Source organism: Thamnophis sirtalis, unplaced genomic scaffold (genome assembly GCF_051295495.1).
Source record: "Thamnophis sirtalis isolate CommonGarterSnake01/CBP01778 unplaced genomic scaffold, rThaSir2_p1.2 scaffold_3, whole genome shotgun sequence".
In the NCBI taxonomy this organism is placed as follows: Eukaryota; Metazoa; Chordata; class Lepidosauria; order Squamata; family Natricidae; genus Thamnophis; species Thamnophis sirtalis.
Genome location: NW_028261383.1, coordinates 103,670,934 through 103,695,801, shown reverse-complemented (window position 1 = coordinate 103,695,801; position 24,868 = coordinate 103,670,934). Strand labels below are relative to the sequence as shown.

Sequence of the window (24,868 nt, the reverse complement as noted above, 5' to 3'; positions counted from 1 at the left end):
GGAACCTCTTCTAACTGGTTCGGTAGATTTGACGAACCGGTTCTACCGAATAGGTGCGAACTGGTAGGAACCCACCTCTGCTGACAGCCCACGGATAATAAAAATTGTTCTTCATCCTGTTTACCTATGTTTCTATATCTCCTTCCAGATGGCCGCCCCCATCAAGATCACCGAGGGGGGAAGGAAAACTGGGGGGGGGGCTCTGAATGCCTGATGCCTTTCTGACCCCCGCTTCCCCCCCAGCCAATCTGCCCTTTTTCTTTTGAAAAAAGAGGGGTCTGGTTCCCCCCAGCCCCCCCAAGCATTAAACAAGCCTCCCATTCTCTCTCCCCCCCCTCTCCATTTCTCCAAGCAAGAGGAAGCATCCCCATTTTTATTCTATTTTTATTTCCCATCCTCATGTCTGCCTTTCAGATGGTCGGAGAATAAAGAAGGGCTGATGTGAGACGTCCCTGAGGATTTTCCTCACTCTTCTAAGGCAGTGAGCCATAGCGATGTCGTCTAGTGGTGGTATCGGGGGACAGTCAATGTATATTAAGAGGTGGAAAGACCCTTTGAGAGCTGTATGTAATGGAATTTCATTTTAACGTATGCTGATTAGTGTACATACAAAGCGATAATAAAGTTATTCTAAGTCTAAAGGTAAATTATGGGGAATGGGGGATTTTTGGGGTTGCACCACAGAGGCGCAACTCTCCAGGAAGCGACTTGAGTATGAAAGGGAAGATAGAGGCTCCTCTTTTGGCTCCTGAGATCTTCCTGCGATGGTGCAAGAGGGGAGGTAGTACTTGAAGCACCTGGCTTGTTTGTTTGTTTTTACTTAACTCCAGAATTCACCCAACATAGAGTGCATTTGCCAGGCACACTGAACCAGGAAGTAGCCACTGCATTCCCTTGGTGTAGTTACTGTATAGTTAGTTCAGTAGTAGTCCCTACCGCCCACTAGTGGGCGTTCCAGCTTTCATGGTGGGCGGTAGAGGTTTGCTGTAACTCTGCTTTGTAAATTTTATAAAGTAAAGTTACTTCCCTACTTTATAAATCACCAATACTATGGAACCGGTGGACAGTTAGAAATTTTTACTACTAACAGAGATACAAAAGTGGGTGGTAGGTATAAAAAGGTTGACTACCCCTGGTATAGTTCAATGCCATTGATCCCCCCTCAAACGATAATTCACAACAGAACAGAATAACAGTTGGAAAGGACCCCGGAGGGCTTCTAGTCCAACCCCCTGCTAAAGCAGGAAATCCCATATCATTTCAGACAAGAGGCTGTCCAGTCTCCTTTGAGAAAACATTGTTTGCACAGGTTAGCCTGCCAGATCCACAGGTAACAAACACTAAACTGACTTCAACTGAAACAACTCAGATACCTGGATAATTGAGAAACTTATTTGTCTGGAATTGATTCTGCCTGCCCAATAGGTTCACTCAAAATCCTTTCCCTTGAACACTGCCATCTTGTGGGACTAAGAAAGTGCATGTTCTCTGTTTTAGCCCTCAACTTCCAACACAGCATCCTCCCCCAGAGATAAAACTGGAGCCTGCTTTCCCGAGATTTTGGAAAGCTTTGATCCCTGGCTTGGAATTGATATTTGCTATTTGTTTAATGGCCCCTGCTTTGTTTTGTGGATTTTATTAATCAGCATTGATTTGCCTATTGATTTAATATCGTTAACTGTTTTAAAACTTTTTCTTAGACTCCAGTAAAGTTAGGCAGCCAATACATTTAAATCAATGACATAAATACAAATGGCTCATATTTAACAATTACTCATTCAGCAAGCATTCAGACTTACAATGGGACTGCAGTGCTGAACAAAGGATAGTTATGATTAGCTTTCATACTTATGTCCAATCCAGCAGCAGTGTGGTCACATAATTGTCATTTGCTACCATCTTTGCTGGTTTCCGAGAAGCATAGTCATAAAAGATGGCAAATGGCAACCACATGTTGGACTTCACATTAACATTCCACAGTGATTTGCTTAATGGCAAATGGAAATACCAGAATTTCTGTTACTAAGGCGGGGCAGTTATATGACATCTAAAAGCTCCGTGACATTTATGACCGGATAATTTAGCAACAGAAATTCCGGTCCTGATTGCTGTCATTAAGGGAAGACTATCTGTAATAAGTTGAGTTAGAGCTGATTAGTAACTTACACATGAGATCTGGAAGTTCATGAAGTTGCATGAAATCCCCAAAGACAGATGAAGCAATTCACCCCTACATTGCTGCAAAAAATAACAACAACAACAACAACAAACCCAGCATACATATAGCCATGTAGTCACCAGAACTAAGCTTGACTCAAGAGACATTACACCACTTTAAGTCTCCCATGCAAAGCCATCTTGCTAGGTATACTAGGGTGAATGGGCTAGATATGCACAACACACGGAACCACAGTATGCTGTACTAGAAATTAATCAAGCTTGTTCTAGCCACATACGACACAACCTATACAGTTTATAATCAGATGTTCATGTAGATCCAACTCCTAGATACGTCTACTGGATGGACAAAGCCAGTAAGGAAGGGGAAAAAATTAAGCTCCCTCTGGCACCACTAAAGCTTTTGTTTCTGCCCTATTTTTTTTTTTAAATCAGGAACCTTAATTGTATAATTACAAATCACAAAAACTGATTTATTTGTGAGCTGTTTTGTAGGATTTGTATCTTGAAAAGTGGGATATATATGTAATCTCTGTAGACATGTACCTACGTGTATATTTAGTGTATATAGTGTATATTTAGCGATGACTATATTTCCTTTTAAGTAAGCAACATTACACAAGTGCAAAAAAGGAGGCAGATAGATGAAGGCATTGCAAAAGAAAAGGAAGACAACCACATCTTATTTATAGCAGCAACATTCTCTATTATGTCATTCTCTTGTCCAGCCAACTTCCATTTCTCCTCCTCTGTGTATACAGCGTTCACTTCCATAGAATTAAGTAGGCTGAAGTATGGTTTTCTGCATAGTCATTTTTACTTCTTTGGAAAACATTCATTCTTCATATCAAACCACGGGTCATGTAGTATCTTTCTGCCAGCATTTAAAAATTTCTAGATTCATCATCCCATCTTTGGAAACATTCAGACAAGAGACACAAATGTATCTCTTTGCTGTACTTTTTCATTGTTTATGTAAAACTTGTAGTTGTCTACTCAATGACCTTGGTCTTTCGTAAACTAATTGTCAGTTAGATGTTCCTAATTGCATCCAACTTTGGGCAAATCATTTGGAGTTTCAGCAAAGAGCACTGTGTTATCTGCATACCAAAGTACACACTCCTGCAACCCACACACTTCAGATATCTCCACAAGCATTCCTGAATAAATGAAAAGAACGTCGCACAATGGTGCCTTACTCTGTGCTGAGCTATTTGCTAAATGCATGCTTTATTTTCATGCAGACTTTCCTTCCATCATATCCCTTTCTTATCATGAAACCAACCCTTCCTTCCGTATTTGCACAAAGCATTCCACAAGTCCATTAATTTTATCATACTCTTTTTTTCTTAAAATCAGCAATTTATACAATTGTTTTCTTTCTCATACAGATACATTCAATTATGTTGAAAAACAAAAATCTGCCTGGCACCTCCCTATATAAAGCTGCCCTGAATTAACTTCTAGTTAAAACTTCTTTAGCTAAGGATCAAAGGAAATCCACTTTGTGCATCACATCTCAGCCCAATGATCCTAACAACAGAAAAGCAGTTAACAAGCAATTTCTGAAAATGATTAGAAAAGTATGTGAACCCAGTAGCCTTTTAAGGGTGTCAGCCATGATTGGAATAACCGGCTATTTCCTCCTCTCCCAAAGCTCTAAGCCCACCAGAGACCATGGTCTTGGACACTTGTGAGCAATTTCAAGTCTTCTCCTTGTCCAAAGAGGAATTATCAAGAGCCAGTCTATTTGCTGGTCCTTCATTCCATCGTGGTCTGCTTTTTGCAGAGCGGTCTTCTGTTTACCATTTCTTCCCTAAAGTCTTCATTTAAATTGTATTCACTCCGCAAAGGCTCCTTCTCCCCCCACTTCCAAAACAATTTATTTTTTATCTATATCATTCTGCATTTCTCTGCCCCTCATAATCCTAAATCATTCCTTGCCTTGGAATCAGAAGTACAGTAGGTTCCTACCAGTTCAGACCAGTTTGGCCAAGTAGGTTGTAACTCGGCCATGCCCGCGAACCGGTTCTCTCGGAGGTGCCATAGGTGCTGCCATCTTGTTTTTTGCTTCTGCGCATGCACAGCTTTTTTTTTAGTACTGCAAATGTGCGCACACACGCAGCACGTCCCTGAGTGAACCGTCAGTAGCAGCAGCCGGAAACCACCACTGCTTGAAATGGTTCTTCAATTACATTCTTTGTAACTATCATTCTTTCTCTACAGATAACACAGTAGCACAGTAATTGATCATTCTCTTAAAGTGTATCCCCCCCCCCCAAGTCATTCATCAAGCATTTTTGTTTCATACTTTGTCTTGCTTTTAGTCTATGAGCCCCGGGTCTCAAACACGCGGCATCACTTTGCCATCATGTGATGTTTTCCCTATTCGAAGAGCTGGGATGGGTATGGCCTGCATGTGATGCATCCTGCCCGCGGGCCACCAGATTGACACCCCTATGCACTTTCCCTGACACTCCGTAACAATTCTTTTGCTTCTGTTCTAAACAACTTCTACATGATTATTCCCTACGTCAATTCTGCCGGAAGACTAACAATACCCCTATAAATTAATCTTGATTCCTGATGACTCCATAATGACTTCATTTGCTAACAACGTTTAGGAAATCAGTTGTCATCACCTCCTTTCAGAGCATTTGTTCAACTTCCCAATCTGGTTGACAACTGGAATTGTTTTGACCTCCCACCCAAATATTCTTGGGGTGAACCTTCTTAGGCTTTATATATCAATTGAGGGCAATTAGGTGCAACTACTTGCTGTTCAATGAAAAATAGCAGAATTAGAGGTATTGTTGTGTTGTCAGTAGATGTGTTTAGTTTTCCAATTTAGAAATCCATTCTTTTTTTCCCCTCCATCTTGGGCTGTCATTGTATGGTTTGAGAGGGAGCGTCAGAAATATATGGCGAAGTTTGGCAAATTTACATTATGTCCTGATCTATCACATCATTATGGCTGACCAAAGGATTCAATTATTGCATTTCTTAACTTCGTGGTTTCTTTTGTTGTAGAGAAACTGGTAGACTAGGTATGTTCGTTTGGAGATAACCCTCCTGGGATGGCTTTATCCCATACTCCTCTGGGCTGAGACCAAACCAAATTATGGTTTGCACATGAAGCAGACTTTCTTCATTCACCTTCACCCAAATATCAAAGCAACCCCAAATGTACTTCCTATTACACAATACTGGTTTTGTTTAGTCCCAAAGACATGCTTTGGCCAACTTTATCCTGTAAAACACCCACTCCTTCTAAAGGAAACCCCACACCCATCACAATACTATGTTGCATAAAGGCCCTAGGGCGTTTTCCTCACTTTGGAGTGAAGGATCTTCAGATGAACAGTCTAAAAGGGCTATTACCAAGCTCCACCTTGGTAACCTCTGTACCAAGAATACAACCTTAGGTGAAAAGGCAAGAACCATCACATAAGCAAATGGGGGCTGAAGCATTCTCAAGTCCTGGGAAGGAGGAAAACATTCAGAAGGCTGGCTCCTCCCCGATTTACTGGTTATAAGAGGGAGGAGAGGTAAAGCACAATCAGGACTGCAAAATTCAGTTGCTGTAGTCCATCTTAATAAAGTACTGTATTTTTCAGAGTATAAGAGGGACCTTTTTCCCTTAAAAAAAGAGAGCGAAAATCTGGGTGCGTCTTATACACTGAATATAGCATTTTTGGCCTACTGAAACCCCACCCCCTTTGCAAAAATGGATCTGCAGGTTTGGGAGGCTTGCAAAGTGCTCCTGAGGGCTGGAGAGGGCAAAAACAAGCCAAAAACGAGCAGTTTTTGCTCTTTTTTGCCCCCCCCACCTCCAGGAGCACTCTACAAACCTCCCAAAGCCTCTGCATGCTTTTCTTTTTCTTGCTAAAAATGGGCCGTTTTTTGCTCGTTTTTGTTCCCCCCTCAACCCCTAGGAACACTTTACAAGCCTCCCAAAGCTTTGTATGTTCTTTTTGTGTGTGTGCAAAAAACAAGGTGTGCAGAGGGTTTGGGAGGCCTGCAGAGTGCAAAAACTTTTAAAAGAAATTTTACCTCTTCAAAATCATGGTGCGTCTTATAGTCCGAAAAGTGCAGTATGTTGGTTTCTTGATCAAATGTACACCATTACAACTTGCCCCTAGTTTCACCTATCAGAATTGATTTTTTCCTACTTGTTTGCTATTCAAGAGTGATTCTCTAGGAAAATAGCAAGGACTCTGTTTTATCAACAGATATAAGCAGCACAGATTCAATAGCAGACTTCATTACAGCTTTGATCAGAACTATGTTTTGCTGCACAATATGGGCTTATTCAGAGTTGAATAGCTCCATAAAGCCAGCTCCCATTTATATCAAAGCTCACATTTTCAGGTTTGATCCCGAATTAAATTTACTCAGTGATTCTGTAACTGTTTTATTTTATTTTTTAAAAAAAGACTAAATTAAACATAAAACGGACGGCATATAATCATTTCTAAATTAATATCTGTCTCCGTTAACATTTGCATATTCATTATCTCAAAGTTGAAAACCTCCCCAAAAGGCCAATACCATTCATCCCTTTCCATCACTGGTGATAATATACCAGGCTGTGCTGGAAAATGGCAGCAGGTTATTTGCAGAATTATTAAGTGAGGAATCATTCTTATATTGCTATTCACTAGTTCATCTAATCCAGTCATTGTTTGATAGTACAGAACAGTACGTAATTCCAAGGGACGATCCTTCACAATAAGGATCTTGTTGCAAGAGACTCGATAATTTGAATTATGAACTGACCTGCTCCATGTAAGGCAGGAGTGTCAAATTCAATTTCATTGAGGGCTGCATCAGGTTTGTGTTTGATTTCAGGGGGGCAGGTTTGATGTGGCTGGGGTGGGCATGGCCAGCTCGATGTCACTTGTGTTCAGGGAGCAATGTGGTGGCCCGAGCACTCTGCCAGCAAAAACAGAGCTCAGGAAGGCCACATGCACTGCAGGCTGGTCCTTTGCTGATTCTAGGATGGCCCCATGGGCCAGAAGTAAGCACCTCATGGGCTGGATCTGGCCCCGGGCCTTGAGTTTGGCACCCCTGATATAAGACAGGTGTTTTATACTAAGTATTGATTTTTCCCACTTTAAAATGCTATGTTTAGAGGACCTTTTATTGAATTAAGCAAATTTTTGAAATGTGGAAAATCTTGATGCCAAATTTGTGGGTTTGATGGGATAGTTAGATCATAATGTGGAAGACCATATTCAAAATCAATTTAAGAGGAAAAAACATCATAAATCATTTGGCTGGGCATAATAAACTCCACTGTATTACTCAGTACCCCAAAAGATGTTCATCTTCAAAATACATGACAATTTTAAACTAGCCAAACCATTCTTGTAAGGTATCATACCCCTATTTGAAAGCAACTTCTCGAAAAGTTCAAGAAAACAAATATTATATCTATGCATCCATTTTCAGAAGTAATTTGGGACCGAGAATATTCTTTTACTGGCCAAAGCACTCAGGGAAATTTTGAGATGCAAAACCAAATCTAAAAAGCTTTCAAAAAGAGAAGTGTTGAAGCTTCAAGATTTGGCACATGCATTCTTGGGTTACAAATGCCTAAGAACAGTTGAAATTGGATTCAGAAGGAAGGCAGTCTTGGACTTATGTCGTTAACTGGTGCCTAGAATCTTCTCCCAAACATGACTGATTGTAGAAGAACCACAGAACTACCATTGTCCACCTATTTAAAGATGAAAAAATAAAATAAAATCTTGTATTGCTTAAAGAGAATGTCTCAAATAACACATGAATAAAAACATAAATGGAAAAAAAATCCAGATTGAAATAAGAATGACTCTGGGTTACTGTAAATAAAGCTCAGATGAAATGTATATCACAGATTATAAAAAAAAGAAAATGGGAACAATAGTGTGATTAACAAGCAAATTAAAAATAAATCTTGGGAGGAAAGCCTGTTTCAGAGAACAGGATCCAGTTTTAGTCACCCTTGAACAAACCTATTGAAATCAATGGGATTTTACTGACTGACTTTTCAATAGGTCTGTGCATTGTTGAAATGAATCCTACATTCCTTTTAATGCAGGCTTAAAATTAACAAACAGAAAAGAGGGCACCACATTTGTGAAACAACCGAAAAAATATCTTTACACAACAGGAAAAACTAACATTGAATAATGACAGCTTGAAAAGGAAGGCCAAAGGATCATGCCAATCCTGAGAGGCCAGCAAATCATATCTGTGTGGCTTAATAAATAAAGCAGCAATGATGATGCGGGCAAAAGAAATAAGTTCATAGGATCCCAATTGCTAAGATGGAGGTTCATCAGATTCTTGAGATTCTACTGCCACCCCTACATGTGCATGTCTGATAGTGCGGCCATGAAGTTTGTAACCATCCACAGTCACTAAAGCCACAGTGCCCGGTTGCATATCTTCTGCTGGCACATGACAGACAATTTCATGGGCATAGGGGTCATATCTGCCACCAATGGGGTTCATTTTTTGCAGACCGTGCTTAGTAAAAATGCTTTGTAGTTTGACTTCTATAAGAGTCAGGCCTTCACAGATCTTATTCAGGGTCAGAGTTGGGTCATCTTCTTCTTCTACAACAATCTCCAAAGTTGTTTTCAGGATATCTGCTACTTCTACCAGATCTCTACAGAAACTCTGGATGCCTGCAGACATAAAGATCAGCAATAAATAAATAAATAAATAAATAAATAAATAAATAAATAAATAAATAAATAAATAAATAAATAAATAAATAAATCAGGATGACAATAGTTTAGGAGAATAAAAACATTTTGGGATCTTGGATTATCTGAAGTAAAAAGACTTCCTGGGCCTCAGGGACAACAGTGTTTACAAGTGATTTGATTTTATGCTTCCACCAAATTGCCATCCAGATATTACATATTTGCATCACTAGTATATATTTCTTTTAACCTGTAAAAAACTGTTCAGTCATAGCAACTATCTTCTTTTGAGGCTTCACTCTATGGTTATCTTCAGGTCACTAATGAGTTAACCCAATTATTTTATGCTCCATTTTATTTAGAAATATGGACTAATAAAATTGGGTCTCAGAGGCTATTATTGAGTTTTGATCCCCAAATGATCATTTATTAAATTTATAACCTGCCTTTCATTCAGGCGCTCAGGATTGTGAACACACTACTCTTCTATTTTTCTCGTACCAACAGGCGGCTTTGGCTGAGAGAGGGTAACTGACCCTAAGTTACCCATTAGGCTGCCAGTTAACAAGAAATTTTAATGTAGGCCTCTATACTTCTACTCCAATATCTTAACCACTACATTTCACTGAGATGGTGTTTTCACTGCAGCTTTAATTTTTAACCATTAAGTTGCTTTACTGTGTGTTATTTTGTTTTTGTTTCACTTGATACTATAAAGTGTCATGCAAAAAATATTATGAGTAACCTTAACTTTAAGGATGGATTATCTAAACTAGTGGTATCTTTTTTTAGACTCATTCAGAATTTAAAACATTACTGGAGTTCTTCAATAAAGAGAAGAGAGCAGGACTCATGAGGTCCAAAGCATTTCGTAGGAATCATTTTTAATGTGTGCAGTCATAAGAAATACCGCTGGATATATACAGGTAGTACTGCAACGAACTCTGGCACAACATTGGCCTGTTTGTTTACTTACCAAAAATCTTAGCATCCTCAACAAATTTTTGTGTTCTACGTCTGACATTTTCAGAATCCATTAGGGCTCTTTGGTATCGTTCCTACATGCAGAGAAGAAGCAGAATCAGATCAAAGAATTCTAATCCAAGTAACACGATTAGAGGATTTCAATATCGCTGCAAATATTTAATGCAGCTTGACAATTTACTCATAGGCAATAGAGTTGTTATTTACTGAAAATAGATTGATGTAGAAGCCGCATTAGTAAATATTATCTTGATAGCAATTTCCATTTCTCCAGGTGGGATGCCACCTGACATTTACAAGATTGACAGCTTAATTCCCAGATAAGGAATCCATAGCCCTGAATTAAATAGGATCCTCTGGAGGAGAGATGCTTACTTTAGCATATAACAAAAGAATATATTCCCCACAATCCTTCTTTCTCTAGATTTCTACCCACAACTGTTCCTTCTCCAGGCTTTAGTTCTTTTAAAAACTGTAGGTAGGAAATAGCTGAGCATCGTACCTAAAAATAGAGCAAACATCTTTAAAGAAAGGTTACAAAAAGCTGGAAAAAAATCCAGATAAGCGAGAAGGGAACTTTAGCTTCAAGCATTAACTTGTCTTAGAAAACAAGCAACAAGCTCAGCTAGAAATTCTTCATAAAATGAATTATTTTGATTCGGTATATTTCTTAACATAATTTATTTTCTCTGGCGTTGTTTTCTTTGAACAAGTTCAGTAATTCTAGTGTTGTTTGCAATTTGGACCCTCCTTGTAGCAATTAGCTCTAAATAGAACAGCATTACCTTTGCTATAAAGTTCCTCCTAAGTTGCCACCTGAAAACTGATCTTCCTTCTTTCCTTTCCTCCCTCCTTCCCTCTGAGAGGGACTCTGGGCAATTTGCCATTCATTTGCCATTGAATGCTTCCTTCTGACTATCTAAACAATTTTTCCTTTTCCTTTTTCTGTTTTTCTTTCTTTCAATAAGGCTTAATTTTTATTTATCACTTAGAACAGGGTGTCAAACTCACAGCTCGTGGGCTGCATGCATCACCCACTAGCCACACATGCGCCCAGTTTAGCAACTCTTGATACGTCACATGACAATGCAGGTTTGACACCCCTGACTTAGAAGGCCTCCTAAATCAAAGGACAGAGAAGGAAGAGTTCATTTGAGCCCCATATCTCAATACTCTAGAGCAGTGGGTCACAACCTTCCGAATGCCGCGACCCTTTAATACAGTTCCTCATATTGTGGTGACCCCCAACCATAAAATTATTTTATGTTTTCCATATTTTTTCAAAAATATGTTTTTTCCGATGGTCTTAGGCAGCCACTGTGAAAGGATTGTTCGACCCCCAAAGGGGTCCCGACCCACAGGTTGAGAACCACTGCTCTAGAGGCAGCAAGTGGGGATACAGAAATTATTTCATTTTTTCTCCTTTAAATTTGCCAGAAAATAGTACAAGGTGTGGGGTCGCTATTTTTTTTTGCAGGTTGTGGATGGAGGTGGACGTGGTCCTAGATCTCATCTTTTTATGTACACTGAAAGCATATGAACACAGAGAAATTCCTTGTGACTATCCACTTGGCCAATAAAGAATTCTATTCTATTTTATTCTATCCTATCCTATCCTGGATGAAGCACTCCTAGATGAAGTGGTGATAGCAAGAACCATCAACCACGATAGTAAAGTCAAATTGGGCTGCCGTGTGTAGAACTGAAGGGGGTTTAGAAGAGGTAGTTAAAACTTCTTATTTTTTATCTGTCCAATGGGCTCAGCCTTACCACCATAATCATAAACAAGAAATAGGTAAAAGTGCCATTTCAGAGACCCCGTTCACTGGCCCTTGAAGTCAACTAAATTAAATTTCTGAATTTTAATATTTAATACAATAAATATTAATAGATATAAACAACCTAACATAGGTTTTTTTGGGGTCTTCAATCATTTTTAAGAATATAAACGCGTCCTGAGAACAAAATGTCTGAAAACCACTAACATAGATCAATATGCAACTGTTATGCAATACAACAGCAATAAAAAAAATTGGGAAAATGAAAAAACAGGGCTCTTACATAAATTGTTTCTTATAACTCTGATAAAATATGTGGAAGAAGAAATTATTTTCCAAGGTAATAGCCAGCAAAGTTATTTAAAAACTATTTTAGTAACCACAGCAAATAGCATGCATAGATAAGCTAGAAAGCTAAGCAGAGTTGGGAACGCTACTTGTGACAATGATAAAAAGGATGAGGATAAAGCGAGCGTGAAAAATAGTTTAAATAAAATAATAATCCTAAAAGGCAGCTATGGGAGACCACTTCAAAACTTGTTGTTCATTCCATATCTTATAGAGCAGTGGTTCTCAACCTGTGGGTCGGGACCCCTTTGGGCTATAGGAAAAACAATCCTTTCACAGAGGTCGCCTAAGACCATCAGAAAACACATATTTTCAATGGTCTTAGGAATTGAGACACCAATTTTATGGTTGGGGATCACAACATGAGGAACTGTATTAAAGGGTCGTGGCATTGGGAAGATTGAGAACCACTATTATAGAGAGTCGAAACTCTCCATATGTTCCTTCCATCAGCTTGTGTTTAGTTATATCACTGGTGCTTCTGCCAAAATTATTCTCATTGTTTCTGCCAAATTTTCCGCCCTTTCTTCTTCTATATTTTTAAGTCTGAGATAGAGTTCCAGTTCATCGATCCTTTCAGTATTTTACACATATCATTTCCCTCCACTCTCGGTTTGCTGTCAGTGTCAACAATTTTCTTATCACTTTGTTCATATTTCTTTGCAGTTTTTTGAACTCTGTCCTCAAGTTTCATCATTGTTTTGTAAATATTCTCAACTCTTCCATCCATTCTTTCTGTATTTTGTTCTATAATCTCAAGTCTCTTATCAATTCTCTCTGTGGTTATTAGAACTTTTTGAATTTCTAGCATAATTATTTGTAATGTTAATTCCTTTTCTTCTTCATGTTGCGCCATTTTGCCGGGTTGTAAACACTGCCACCAAAACATCCAAGCTTTTTTCTAGGTTTCAAACAAATTCAGTGTAATCTTTCAAGTCAAGGCTTTCTCTTTAATCCAAAAGAGCACCTGTATAAACAAAATGTGCTTAATAGCCTTGTAATATCAGATGTTACCAAGCCTCCAGTCTCTAGGTGGCAGTGTTACTTCTTTTTTCTCTGCTTTTACCTCTCTCTTTAATCTCTGAACTCAAGAAGAGAGAGAGAGAGAAAAGGCTTAAAAGTTACAATCCAGCCAAGCCTTGAGAGGAAAGAGAATTTTAATCCACAAATACAAAAAATGGGGAAAAATAGAAGAAGGAAAAAGAAAATACCAGTCCAATTTAAAAGTAAGAGGCATTTGTAAAAATTCCATCCATAGAAAGAAAAGAAATTAAAGTGAGAGAGATAACACAATAGTTTTAATCCAGGCTTAATTCGCCTCTTGCTTTCTTCTGTCTTCAATTTTAATTTAACTCTAAGTCTTTTTGGGTGTTCTCTTCTCTAATAGTAAAATTTTTCTCACCATTTCTGACACACTCTCTCTCCTGTTCTACTTCCATTTCAGGGGTCTGTCCCAAACTTTTGCAGGTTCAATGGCTGTTTCTCTTGTAGCCAGAAAAAAGGGCTTCTCCTGGATCGATCAGGGTCTTTGCGAAGCCCCTGAGATCAGCAGGACGTGCCCTTCTCTATCACCGTCTCTACAGGATGGTTTAGGTCCAAAAAGGACCGTCCAGCAACAGAGATATCGACAGCAATCCTGGAACTTCAAGATTGCATGTCGTATCGTAGTGACGTCAGCCCCGCCCTCTGTGCACATCATCTGGTATAGCAAAATGAAAGAAAGCAGGAGTACAAAGTGTAGTCCTTTTGGTCACGATCCCATCTGGGTGTGTTAGTACTCTCTGCTACCTTATTGGGCTATAGGAAAAAATCTTAACCCTTGCCAATACAAAGGGTTCTATTGCCATAAATCTGGCTGAAACTATAGACAATCTTGAGAGATATCTGTCATCAGGTGGGGAACCACAGAGATGACCTTGAAGAAACTATTCAGAGCCAGGGCGTTTTAGGAAGAGACTCAAAAAGACTCCTCCCTAACTCCCTCTGGTATCAGAGGGGAAACCAGTCAGACTTGCAAGTTTCTGTTATAATGGCTTATATCAATGAAGTACAGCTCTAAATATTTTGTGAGTGTTTTTTGATCTAGTCAACCTTAAGGGGGCCTAAATTTTTTTGCTTAAGGGGCTATCACATCATTAGGTTGTTCTGGTGTATCCAGTGGACACTTGTGTATCAATAGACAATATACACTTGTGTATCTATGATAACATCAAATGTTCATATAACTGAAAACTTGGTCAAGAATGGAAGAGATAGCTGCTGCCCAAATTCCCAGGCTGCTTATTAGGACCAATAAAACTCTTTCCTTCTTTTTTCAGTATCATTAATTCAGACATTTAAGACTGCTAATATCTCATCAAGGTTCCCCTATGCAGAAGATACAAATTGTTAACTACTCTCTCTTCTTGGATCTCTTAGTGTCCCTCATCTCTCCCACTGGCATCCTGGTGGAGTAAAATAGATATCAACTAGATGCATTAACCACTGTGGCATGAGAAGCCAGAGGTAGCCAAATTGCTCTTTGGCTATTTTATTTGGAACAATGTATTTCTAAATCATCTTCAATTTCAGTTGCAATTTGATAGATGTAGCAGTATTAATCTTTAGTAAATGACAAATACTCTATAGGGCCCCATAGATTAAAAAAAACCCTTTAAGTTATAGAGCTGAATCTTTAAGAAAATGCACAGAAATTTAGATGTGTGGATCTCTTATTCTGGATGTCAAACGAAAAAAAGTTACTCACTGTTAAGACACGGAGTTGTTCTTCTAGCTTGATGGTCTTGTGCTCTAAATTTTCTCCCCTCAAGATCTGTCTAGGTTCATTCTGAGGATCTTCTGGGCCACAATCATCTCCTGTGCTCTTTTGTTGTGCAGCAGTACTGAAGGCGAAGAGCAAACCTCTAAAACAACAAAGACCAAAAATGTAGAGAAGCATACGTTTCAAATTTATTTTAAAAATAAAGAGTCACTTATTAACTGGGGTACCGAGAAAGCTTTTGGTTTCTATCAAAGAAAAATGAATAGCTAGGAAGTTTCTACTTAGTTTGGAAATTTGTTTCAGATGTTGCTGATTTACAGATTGGATGATTATCATGGGCATAGGACATTATCTACTATGATAGTTTCCCCCTCTCCTCCTGTCTAGCACCTTCAAGACATAGGCACAAAACATAAGAAAGCAACTAACAAGGAAGGAGAGTCCTACACTCCTTGTCATTTATAACACAAGGAAATGTTTACAATTACACCGTAGGCTAACATTGTGTATATGATCAACAAAATGGAAACATAGAGCAGGCATCTATTTTCTATGCTTATTAGAATTTTAGAAATATAAATAAGTACAAAGGATTCTATCAATATCCTATGTGATGCAACAGTAAACTATATACTTTATTCAGCAGAGGTGACTTTACTCAGCTGAGAAATAGCTGTAGCAAATGTAGACGTACAAATTTTCTGAGAAGGCAGAACTCAATATACAAAACCTGAGTGAACAAAATTACTTTGCTTTCAATAAGGAAAACTCGGTTTTGCCACTGTTTCTTTGTGTAGAAGCACATACAATTATGAAAAGGCTCTGAATCCACGTTTAATTCTCAGCTACAGCAACATGGGAATCCGTATGGTAAATAGTCACAAGGGCATTTAATTAAATCTGCTAATGTTATTCGGAATTCTAATTTGTTTCCCAATGATATTTTAGATGCTTAGATATTGCTCAAACTTACATTTAATTTTAAGCAATCCAGCTAATAATTGAGTGGGGCAACTGATTTTTATTAAAGCCCACTGACAGGTTATACTAATAATTTGGGCAATAAGGATGGCAGCAAATGAGCTTGTGAAGAAGAATGCAATGTGGAAAATAGTTCAGACTTCCAGCCAACAAAATCCTTAGCTTTTAGGATTTTGTTAATGTTATCCCCTCTCTAGCCAGTTTGTAAAGGGAAAAACAACTTCTCAAAAACACACAAAAAAGCATTAGGTAAAGATTAGATTCCACAGTCCCTTCTCCCCAGTACATATACACATAGTTATACTGCCAGCTACTGATAACAATTTACTATTAAATACATTTTTCGTCAACTTGAGGCGCCTTTCATTCATATCCTGGGCATCTCACAACTGGTTTATTGCAATGCACTCCACATTGGGCTACCCATGAAGACCATCCAGGAACTACAACAAGTTCGAAATGCAGCTGTATAAGCAGCAATGAGTAAAGTTGCATTGGTTGCCAGCTTACTTCCATATGCAATTTAAGGTGCTGGTTATTACCTACGATGTCCTTCAAGACTTAGGGCTTGATTGTCTGAAAGTCTACCCACAATTATTTGTGCATGCTAGGGTACATTCTGGCAGAGTGGATGTGCTTCAGGTTTCTTCATTTAAACATGTAATTGTGTGGGCATCTTCTCTGTTGCTACCCCTGCCTTCTACAACAGCACCCCACTCAATATGTCTTTATTATCAAGAGGTCAATTGTATGACACCATGCAATGCATAGTAAAGTTAGTTTAAAAAAACCACAAGCACTCAAAGTAAATACCAAAACTTTCTCTAAGAATCATTTACAGACAACCTTTATCAAGTACACAATTATATACTCATTTAATGGTACATGGGCTATTGGCAGCGACCGCCTCATAGGTAGTTCTAGACCCATTAGATCCCACAGATTAGGCCTCCTCTGAATTCCATCGGCCGGCCAATGTCGGCTGGCAACCACCCGGAGGAGGGCCTTCTCTGTGGCTGCTCCGGCCCTTTGGAACGATCTCCCCATGGAGATTCGGACCCTCCCCACCCTTTAGGCTTTCCGTAAAGCCGTCAAGACCTGGCTGTTCCAGCAGGCCTGGGGCTGCTGAGTCCCATCCCCTACTCGAATGGGTTTGCGTGTTGAGACCTTTTAGACTGTTTTGTACTGTTGTTTGTTTTTGTTGTGGTTTTCCTTTTTGTATCGTCCTTCTCCCCCCCCCCTCCCTTGGTTTTGTTAGCGGCCCTGAGTCCCTCGGGAAAAGGGCGACATACAAGTCGAATAAAACCGTCAAACCTTTAATGCCTGCCTCATACAGCCACTGCAGTTACAGTGGTGATGACAGATTAACTTTGTGACCAACTCTTGCATTTATGACTTTTGAAAAGGAAAGCTGAAGTAAGATCATAAGCAGAGTTGTAATTTCACTTGCTTCGCTTAACAACCAAGTTGCCAATCCCAATTGTAATTGCTAAATGAGGACCGATTGTGGATGAAGTACCCATGGACAGAAGAGGAATTTTCTTTTTGAGATACAAAAACAAAAGTGATATATGTAGCTAAAAGAAAGGTTATAGTTTAGTATAGGGGTGTCCACTTTGGGCTTTATGTGGTCCTGGACAGGTAGTAATGCAACCCCACAAGATCATAAATTTTATATATAGTTATATATGCAGCCCAAGACAATTCCTCTTCACTCAATGCAGCCCAGGCAAGCCAAAAGGTTGGACATGCCTCTGCTTGGCAAATGGTGGGTCTCATGCCATATAATAAATTGCAATATCTGCATATTAGAAGGGAACCATCAAGTTGATTATATCTGGACTTGGGAATTTAAGCAGGGTTGAGCTTGGTTAATACACCAGGGAATATTTTGCCTTTTAATTCTTTTCTGCTTTTTCCAGAAGACAAATTTTAATCTGCAATTAGAATTTTTGTAAATTGACAGTGATTAAATCAACTAAAATTTGAAGGCTTACCTGCCAAATTAATAGCAGGTAACTAGGATTCCCGATTCCTTGAATTATCTCCATTCTTAGCACACAGGCCCCCTTCAGCTGTCTCACTTCAAGGCAGAAAGGCTGGAGAAGGACAGGTCAGGACTGTGTACGCAGCCACATTTCTTCTCCACAGGTTCAGGCAAACGCTTGAATGAGGCTTAGATTAGTGAGGCAGCCAGTCGAAGGATATAAACTTGAAATAAGTTCACAAACATTCAGAACAGCTCATAAATCTCCTCTCTAAAACAAGCTGCCCTTTAAATGCTTACATTTTCTCGCTGGTTGTTTATATCTGAACATAACTGCACATGCTGTTTATTGCGTGACAGTGAATTTGAATGAGCCTTTGCCAAAAACATACTTAAAGCACATCACTGTCTAGACATGCACTCTCTTTTACCAGGTCAGTAAATTCTGCAGCACAACACATACCCGCTTAATTTATAACACTTCCTTCTATGTCAAGTTATCAACCTTCTTTGGTCTTTTAGGGCCAAATCTTGATATAAATACTTAATATATAAGAGAGCTGTCCTTTGTCCTTTACCTGTCTTTGCCTCATATGCTTCAGGACCTAGAAAAATCTGTCTAAAGGGTGAAATATTTAAATTGCACTACTTAACTGTGGCCTTGGGTGTGAACCACAGTTACAAAAAAAAGGAAGAAAGGTAAGGGACTTGCCTCAATGACAACAGCTGGAGCAGGACCACTTTTTTCAACAGAGTCTGAGGAATTATTTTGTCAGAGTGACAAGTCAGATATTCCAAAACACTAAATCACAGTGAGCACTCTTGTGTTTTTAATTACTGTAGCACTTCCAATTCTAGAACAGGTTCCTCTACAGTACTGTGCTCTGTGTGATACAATACACAAGCTTCCATTGATTCAATACAGCTGTTAGCTCTGTCTGGATACTTCTAAGTCAGAGGTAGTCAACCTTTTTATACCTACCGCCCACTTTTGTATCTCTGTTAGTAGTAAAATGTTCTAATCGCCCACCGGTTCCACAGTAATGGTGATTTATAAAGTAGGGAAGTAACATTACTTTATAAAATTTATAAAGCAGAGTTACAGCAAACCCCTACTGCCCACCGTGAAAGCTGGAACGCCCACTAGTGGGCGGTAGGGACCAGGTTGACTACCACTATTCTAAGTATTAGCAACCCATTTAATTTAGGGTTCAATAAAGGATGGTGAATTTTTGATCTTCTGGATTCTAAAAAAAAAACAACAAGTTTAAAATCTCAACAGTTGATTCCTTCTGTGTGAGCCTGTCCAAGAAACTTCTTCGGTTTTAGAAGGTCTGTTTTAGACATTCTGCCATCAGACACACAGTATGGATGAGTAAGTGAAAGAAAACTTGATCAATAATCATCTTCAAGAGATAATGTACTTGATACCCTGGGGTGAACATCCTCAGAGTAAAGCTGAAGTGGAACAACACACCCTCAGAATGGTGTTGAAATCTAACTTACTAAGGAATACATATGTCTTTTGTAACATAGATGTTTGTACAGTTGACTTAAGTTTATCACATGCTGGGTGTTTGCTGATCCTTTGCTAAGTTCAAAAGGGAAGTTCAATGTTTAACTTTAGAATTTGCTGTGAAATCATTTACTTGCATATAGGATAAGAAGTTTGCTTTTCTGATACTTTGGTTTATTCATCTGTGGGTTTGTTACACACAGGACAGAACATTTGTGAAGTTTTTGTTTTTCAAATATGTATAGCTACCTATCTCACAAACCACAAGACATATAAAAACAATATAAAAATATAAGATCCATATTAAAAAGTATCATAAAAACAAATAAAGAGAGGATAACAACAGTCTCTTAGCAATGGAGCTACCTAAATATATCTCCAAGTCCCTGGAAGCTCCAGGCCTGGTGACATAAGCTGTTCTTGAGGGACTTTTGAAATGTCAAAAGGGACATTTTTGGGGGGAGAGGGAAGAATGTTCCATAAGGCAGGAATCATGGCAGAGAAGATACATATACATCAGTGGTGGGTTCCTACCGGTTTGGCCGAACCGGTAGTGGTTTGGTGGCCTGGATCTCTGGAACGGGCAGCGACCCAGGCCTGCCACACCACTAAACCAGTTCTCAAGAGGACACCACCATCTTGTTTTTTGCTTCTGCACAGAGCAGTTTTTATTGCACTGCGCATACGCGCAGTGTGCATCAAACACATATGTACAGCGTGCATCATATGCCCACGTGCAGCGTGCCCACGAGCAAACCAGCAGTAGTGACTGCCAGAACCCACCCCTGATGTACATATACTGTGTGTGTTTATACACTACGTGGGATTTCCTCCACTTGTAATTAACAATGACACAAACATTTCCCTACATCTTTTTTTGTTATCATGGTCTTGCCTTTATCTAGTCCTTGGCCCATGAGCTGGACAGGCCTTATTCATCCATAGAAGCATGCTTATCTTATTTTGATGTCCATTTTGATACCAAAATGTTTAAAATCTGCTAAGTTTTATGTTTGGAGGGAATTCGGGTGAAACAGAGGGAATAGAAGCAGGAAAAGGATCCGCAAATTTCATGGCAATATAATATTGTTGTAGATAATTGGATGACACTATAACTCAGCACTCAACAAAAGCCCCTAGAAGTTGTTTCCTCATTTATATATTATGCTCTACATTAATATGCATTGCCTGCTTACCAATAGTCGTTGGTATTGCAGAACAATGGAGTTTGCTGGAAAATATATAGTGTCTGAACCTACCTGAACAACTAAACAACTATTCCAAAGAATTAAGCCCAATTATTGAAACTTTTTAAAAATCATGTTGATCAGCAGTATTTTAAAGGTTTTCACTGTGGATTTCAAGTGTTTCAGACAGATCTATTTTCAGCCTGAATCCTGACATTCTACCCCCCCCCCCCCGAAAGTTTTGTCCATGTTATCTAAATATTAAATCCTGGCAACTGGGTCAAACTTTGTTAATGTTTTGTTGCTCATCCAAGTAACTTCATTAGTCAAAGCAAAATTATTTAGGCAGAGAGGTCCAGTTGCCGTGATTCAACCTTTAGATACCTTTGGCGTGGATGATTGAGCCTTCATTGACATTTTGTCCAAGTTATTCTAATGTTAGTACTTATGAAATCAAGTGTCATTTTCAATATTTCTTGATCAATTTTATTTTTCAAGTATACAATGAAAGAGATATCACAGACTGGAATAGGAATAAAGGCGGTTAGATGGTTCTATGAAGGATATCATAATGGCCAATCTACCTAATCAGCATATTCAGAGGCATTTGCCTGCAAACATCACTCATTTGGAGATCAAAGTTAGCTTTGTATCAATGAAGATAAAAGCTTATTCTTTTTCAAGCTATACCTTACTATAACAGGTTTCAATCCATGTATTTATATTTTAACGTTGTGTTTGGTTTGCAAGTTGCTCAGAAAACCTGGAAGCATCTGTACAACTCTATTACTGTACAGAAGTGAAGACATGTGGTAGAGAAACTCCTGGTCTTCTAATTGAAAATCTCCTCCCCCAAATCGATCCCCCCTCCCCCAATCTCTTCCGCAAGGATTTCTCCTGCTTTCAAGGGTAGCCCCAGAGATTAAAATATCAGACTGAAGGCAATAGTGAACATTGGGGGTAGGGTGGGGGGGTAAAATATTAGCTGATTTAAAAGTGTGCAGGTAGAAACAAGCCTGTGCTGAGAGAAGAGAAAGAAAGGTGAAAAGACCAGGCGGGGTTGGAGAGTGATGTCAGATATGTTCACTTCTGGCTCCTATACCGCAAAGAGTCATCATGCGAAACCAATATCAAGCCCACGCTTCCTCCCCACCCAATCCTGAGCAAGAACGGCTGTTTCACCCCGTTGGAATGAGGGACGGGACACGGCCTTTCTCTTTCACGGCCGGACCTTCGCATCTTATATATTTCTTTCTCTGAGGAGGAGAGGAGGAAACTCACAAATTCTCGGGAAGGTGCCGCTCGGCAAAAGATGCACCCGGGAGCCAGGACGCTCCCCCCCTCACCCCCTTAATTGCTTAAGGCTGGATGCCCTTCATGAGCATAGGCGAGGAAACCACAGCGAGGGAATCTGGGAGGCAGGAGGAGGAGGCAGGCAGCCGCCGTGGCTCTTGCATCGCCTCGTGTTTCTCCAAGAGCCGCAAGGGGCATCCAAGGGGAAACGATTCAAATCGAAATATTCCCCCCCGAGGAGCCTCGCTTTGCAAGACCCTCGCTGCAAATAGGGACCACGCAAACAAAGCTGCGCACCGTCCCGTCCAACCCCAAGGAGGGACCGCACGTTTGAGATAAGCCGCGGCGAGAAAAAGCGACTCGCGGCGACGGAGGATAACCAGCCCGAAAGCCACGGGCGAGGAATAAAAAGAGTGTGAGTGGCCCGTACCTGTTGGAGTGGAACCGAGGATAATTCAAGTGGAGCAAAGGACTCAAGCAACTCCGCGCCGCTCGCACAGACCTGCCCGCTGCCATAACGTCAACGTCGCCTCCGCCAGACTGAGCGAAACGGACCCGCCGCTTCCCAGACTCCCACGGGAGAAAAAGAAGAACACTCAAGCGACTACAACAACCGGCGGCCACTGCGCCCTCGATTAAAAGCCCGGACTGTCACTCCCGCCAGGCCTCGCGCTACAGTACAATGCTCTGCCCTTTAAGGGCGGGAACTTCGTGGGAAGGAGGGAAATGATGAGGCCGAAGTAGGATGTTAGCTGTAAGATGTTGGCAGGCCGAAAGCGTACAGGCTGTGTTTCATTTTCCAGCCAAATAAGAATAATATTGCACGGGCGCCTTCCAGCTGGATCGGTTGTAATACTTCCCTGGTTCCGCCATCGTTGTAGCTAATTGTGAATTTATTTATTTTTATTTTATTTTATTTGGGTTGTCAAGCATATATGAGAAAACAAGTATAAGTATGAATATAACATATAAGTATAAGCAGGTATAAGTATCTACATAAGAAATGAGTACAAATAAATGGGTGCAGTCGGACAGAGACGGTAGCTGATGCGCTTATGCATGCCCTCTTTATGGACCTCTTAGGAATGGGGTGAGGTCCACGGTAGACAGTTTGAAGTTGAAGCTGTGGGGGTTTGAGGAAGTAACAACAGTCAGGTAGAGCATTGCAGGCATTGACCACTCTGTTGCTGAAGTTGTATTTTCGGCAATCAAGTTTGGAGCAGTTTACTTTGAGTTTGTATCCATTGTTTGCAGGGGTATTATTGCAGTTGAAGCTGAAGTAGTCATTGACAGGTATTGAGAGACTCTTCTTCTGCAAACCCTTTTGGCTCCCTTCAAACATCCTAAAATTGTTTCTTGCGCCAAGGATTATATGTCAATTATATGCTGTTGAAGAAATTGCCAGTGTAGGGCACACTTTCTAGCTAGGAGGAAGCGATTATGACTCGTGGTCATAAGACTCACGGAGCTGAATCAACTACCTGGGTTTCAGCAACTTCCGCTGTTGTGAGGGTGTGCATCTATTTTTACTCAGCTCTGTCCTCTGTGACTTATGTGTAAAAATTTTGACAATCTTTGGATGGCAATCGGGTTTTTCGATGTCTCCGTTGCCATTTGGAGGTATTGCAGCCCAGATACAATAGGCATAGCTGCATAAGCCTATTCACCTACACTAGAGCTACTGTATTGTAATGGTTGATCCACTAGATCCAACTTCAGTTCTTTGTGATTTCAGATCTCACTGGGTGACCATATGTAAACTTATAGCAATAGCAGTTAGACTTATATACCGCTTCATAGGACTTTCAGCCTTCTCTAAGCGGTTTACAGAGTCAGCATATTGCCCCCAACAATCCAGGTCCTCATTTCACCCACCTTGGAAGGATGGAAGGCTGAGTCAACCTTGAGCCGGTGAGATTAGAACCGCTGAACTGCAGATAACAGTCAGCTGAAGTGGCCTGCAGTACTGCACCCTAACCACTGCGCCACCTCGGCTCTATAACTTATCTCAGTGCAATCCATTCAATAGGGTTGTCCTTGTGAGAATAAAATTTGAGAAGACCTCCCTTCTTCATAAAGCTGCCATATTTTCTCCTCTGAAAAAGTTAGTTATAAAGACATTATAAATATAATTAGAGCAGTATTTTAACAGAAGCAAGTGTTCAGGAGACCTGGATAGCCAATATACTGTCAGAAGGTGTTGGTATCTAGCAGCCTAGCGCCATTGCATGCCCTCTTCAGTTGCAAAGAATTTGTTATTGATCCATAGTACACCAGGGGTCTGCAACCTTAAACACTCAAAGAGCCATTTGGACCAGTTTCCCACATAAAAGAAAACAGCCACAAAACCTGGGAGGGCGTGGCCAACTCAATGTCACTCCCACCCAGTCACATGACACACCCCTACCAGGTTTTGTGGCTCCCTGTGTTTTCTTTTCTGTGGGAAACGGGTCTCTCTCTCTAGCTGTGTCTCTCTTCTCTGTCTCTTCTCTATCTCTCTGTGTCTCCCCCACTCTCTGTCTCGTCTCTCCCCCCCCCCTCTCTTTCTCTCTCTCACTCTCTATCTGCAAGAATACATGTTTGGCTATAAAAGGCAGCTCTTCCCTATTGAATCTCTGTATGTCTGTCTGTGTGTGTGTGTGTGTTTGCACAAGAACAGACAGAATAATGTAACTTGCCCATGCAGGTGCACAGCCACTTATCTGGGACAAATCAGGCACATGAACAATTCTTGTATGTCTGGAAAGATCTGGTGGGCCAGGCACAGATAGAGAAAGATTGTTACACTGGTCCAGTACTTGGTCTCCAGGATGAGCCAATGTGCGATTTGGAGTGACAGGAGCTGCAGAATCTCTAAAGCAGATCAGGTCCAGGGCAACCAAGTAGTGTGCTGGCGACTGCGGAGTCTCCCCCTTACATCCAAGGTGCAACCCCCACACTTGGCAGCCCCAGGCCTGTTGCCTCCCCCGCCACAGGAAGCCAGAAGAAACGTGCATGTCTTGAACCTTGTGCACGCTGATCACTCTGCCGCTGCCGCTTTAGAGCCCACCGAGAATGGCAGATTAGCAGTGTGCTAACAATCGGCTGGGAGGCAGGGAGGTGCGGCATCACAGCAACTGACATCTGGGAGACGAGAGCAAGCTACCGCCACTGCTGT

The 24,868-nt window shown here is 40.3% G+C and overlaps 1 protein-coding gene across 1 annotated transcript; it reads right to left on the bottom strand.

The window, feature by feature from the left end:
• Positions 1 to 7,625: 7,625 nt before the first annotated feature.
• Positions 7,626 to 22,358, bottom strand: GRPEL2 (GrpE like 2, mitochondrial). Its single transcript, XM_014064888.2, has 4 exons — positions 22,142 to 22,358; positions 14,733 to 14,889; positions 9,853 to 9,934; positions 7,626 to 8,855 (listed from the first exon to the last, which is right to left on the bottom strand). Exons 1-4 carry the CDS (start codon positions 22,225 to 22,227, stop codon positions 8,488 to 8,490), a joined length of 693 nt encoding a protein of 230 aa, XP_013920363.2. The 5' UTR covers positions 22,228 to 22,358; the 3' UTR covers positions 7,626 to 8,487.
• Positions 22,359 to 24,868: the final 2,510 nt, after the last annotated feature.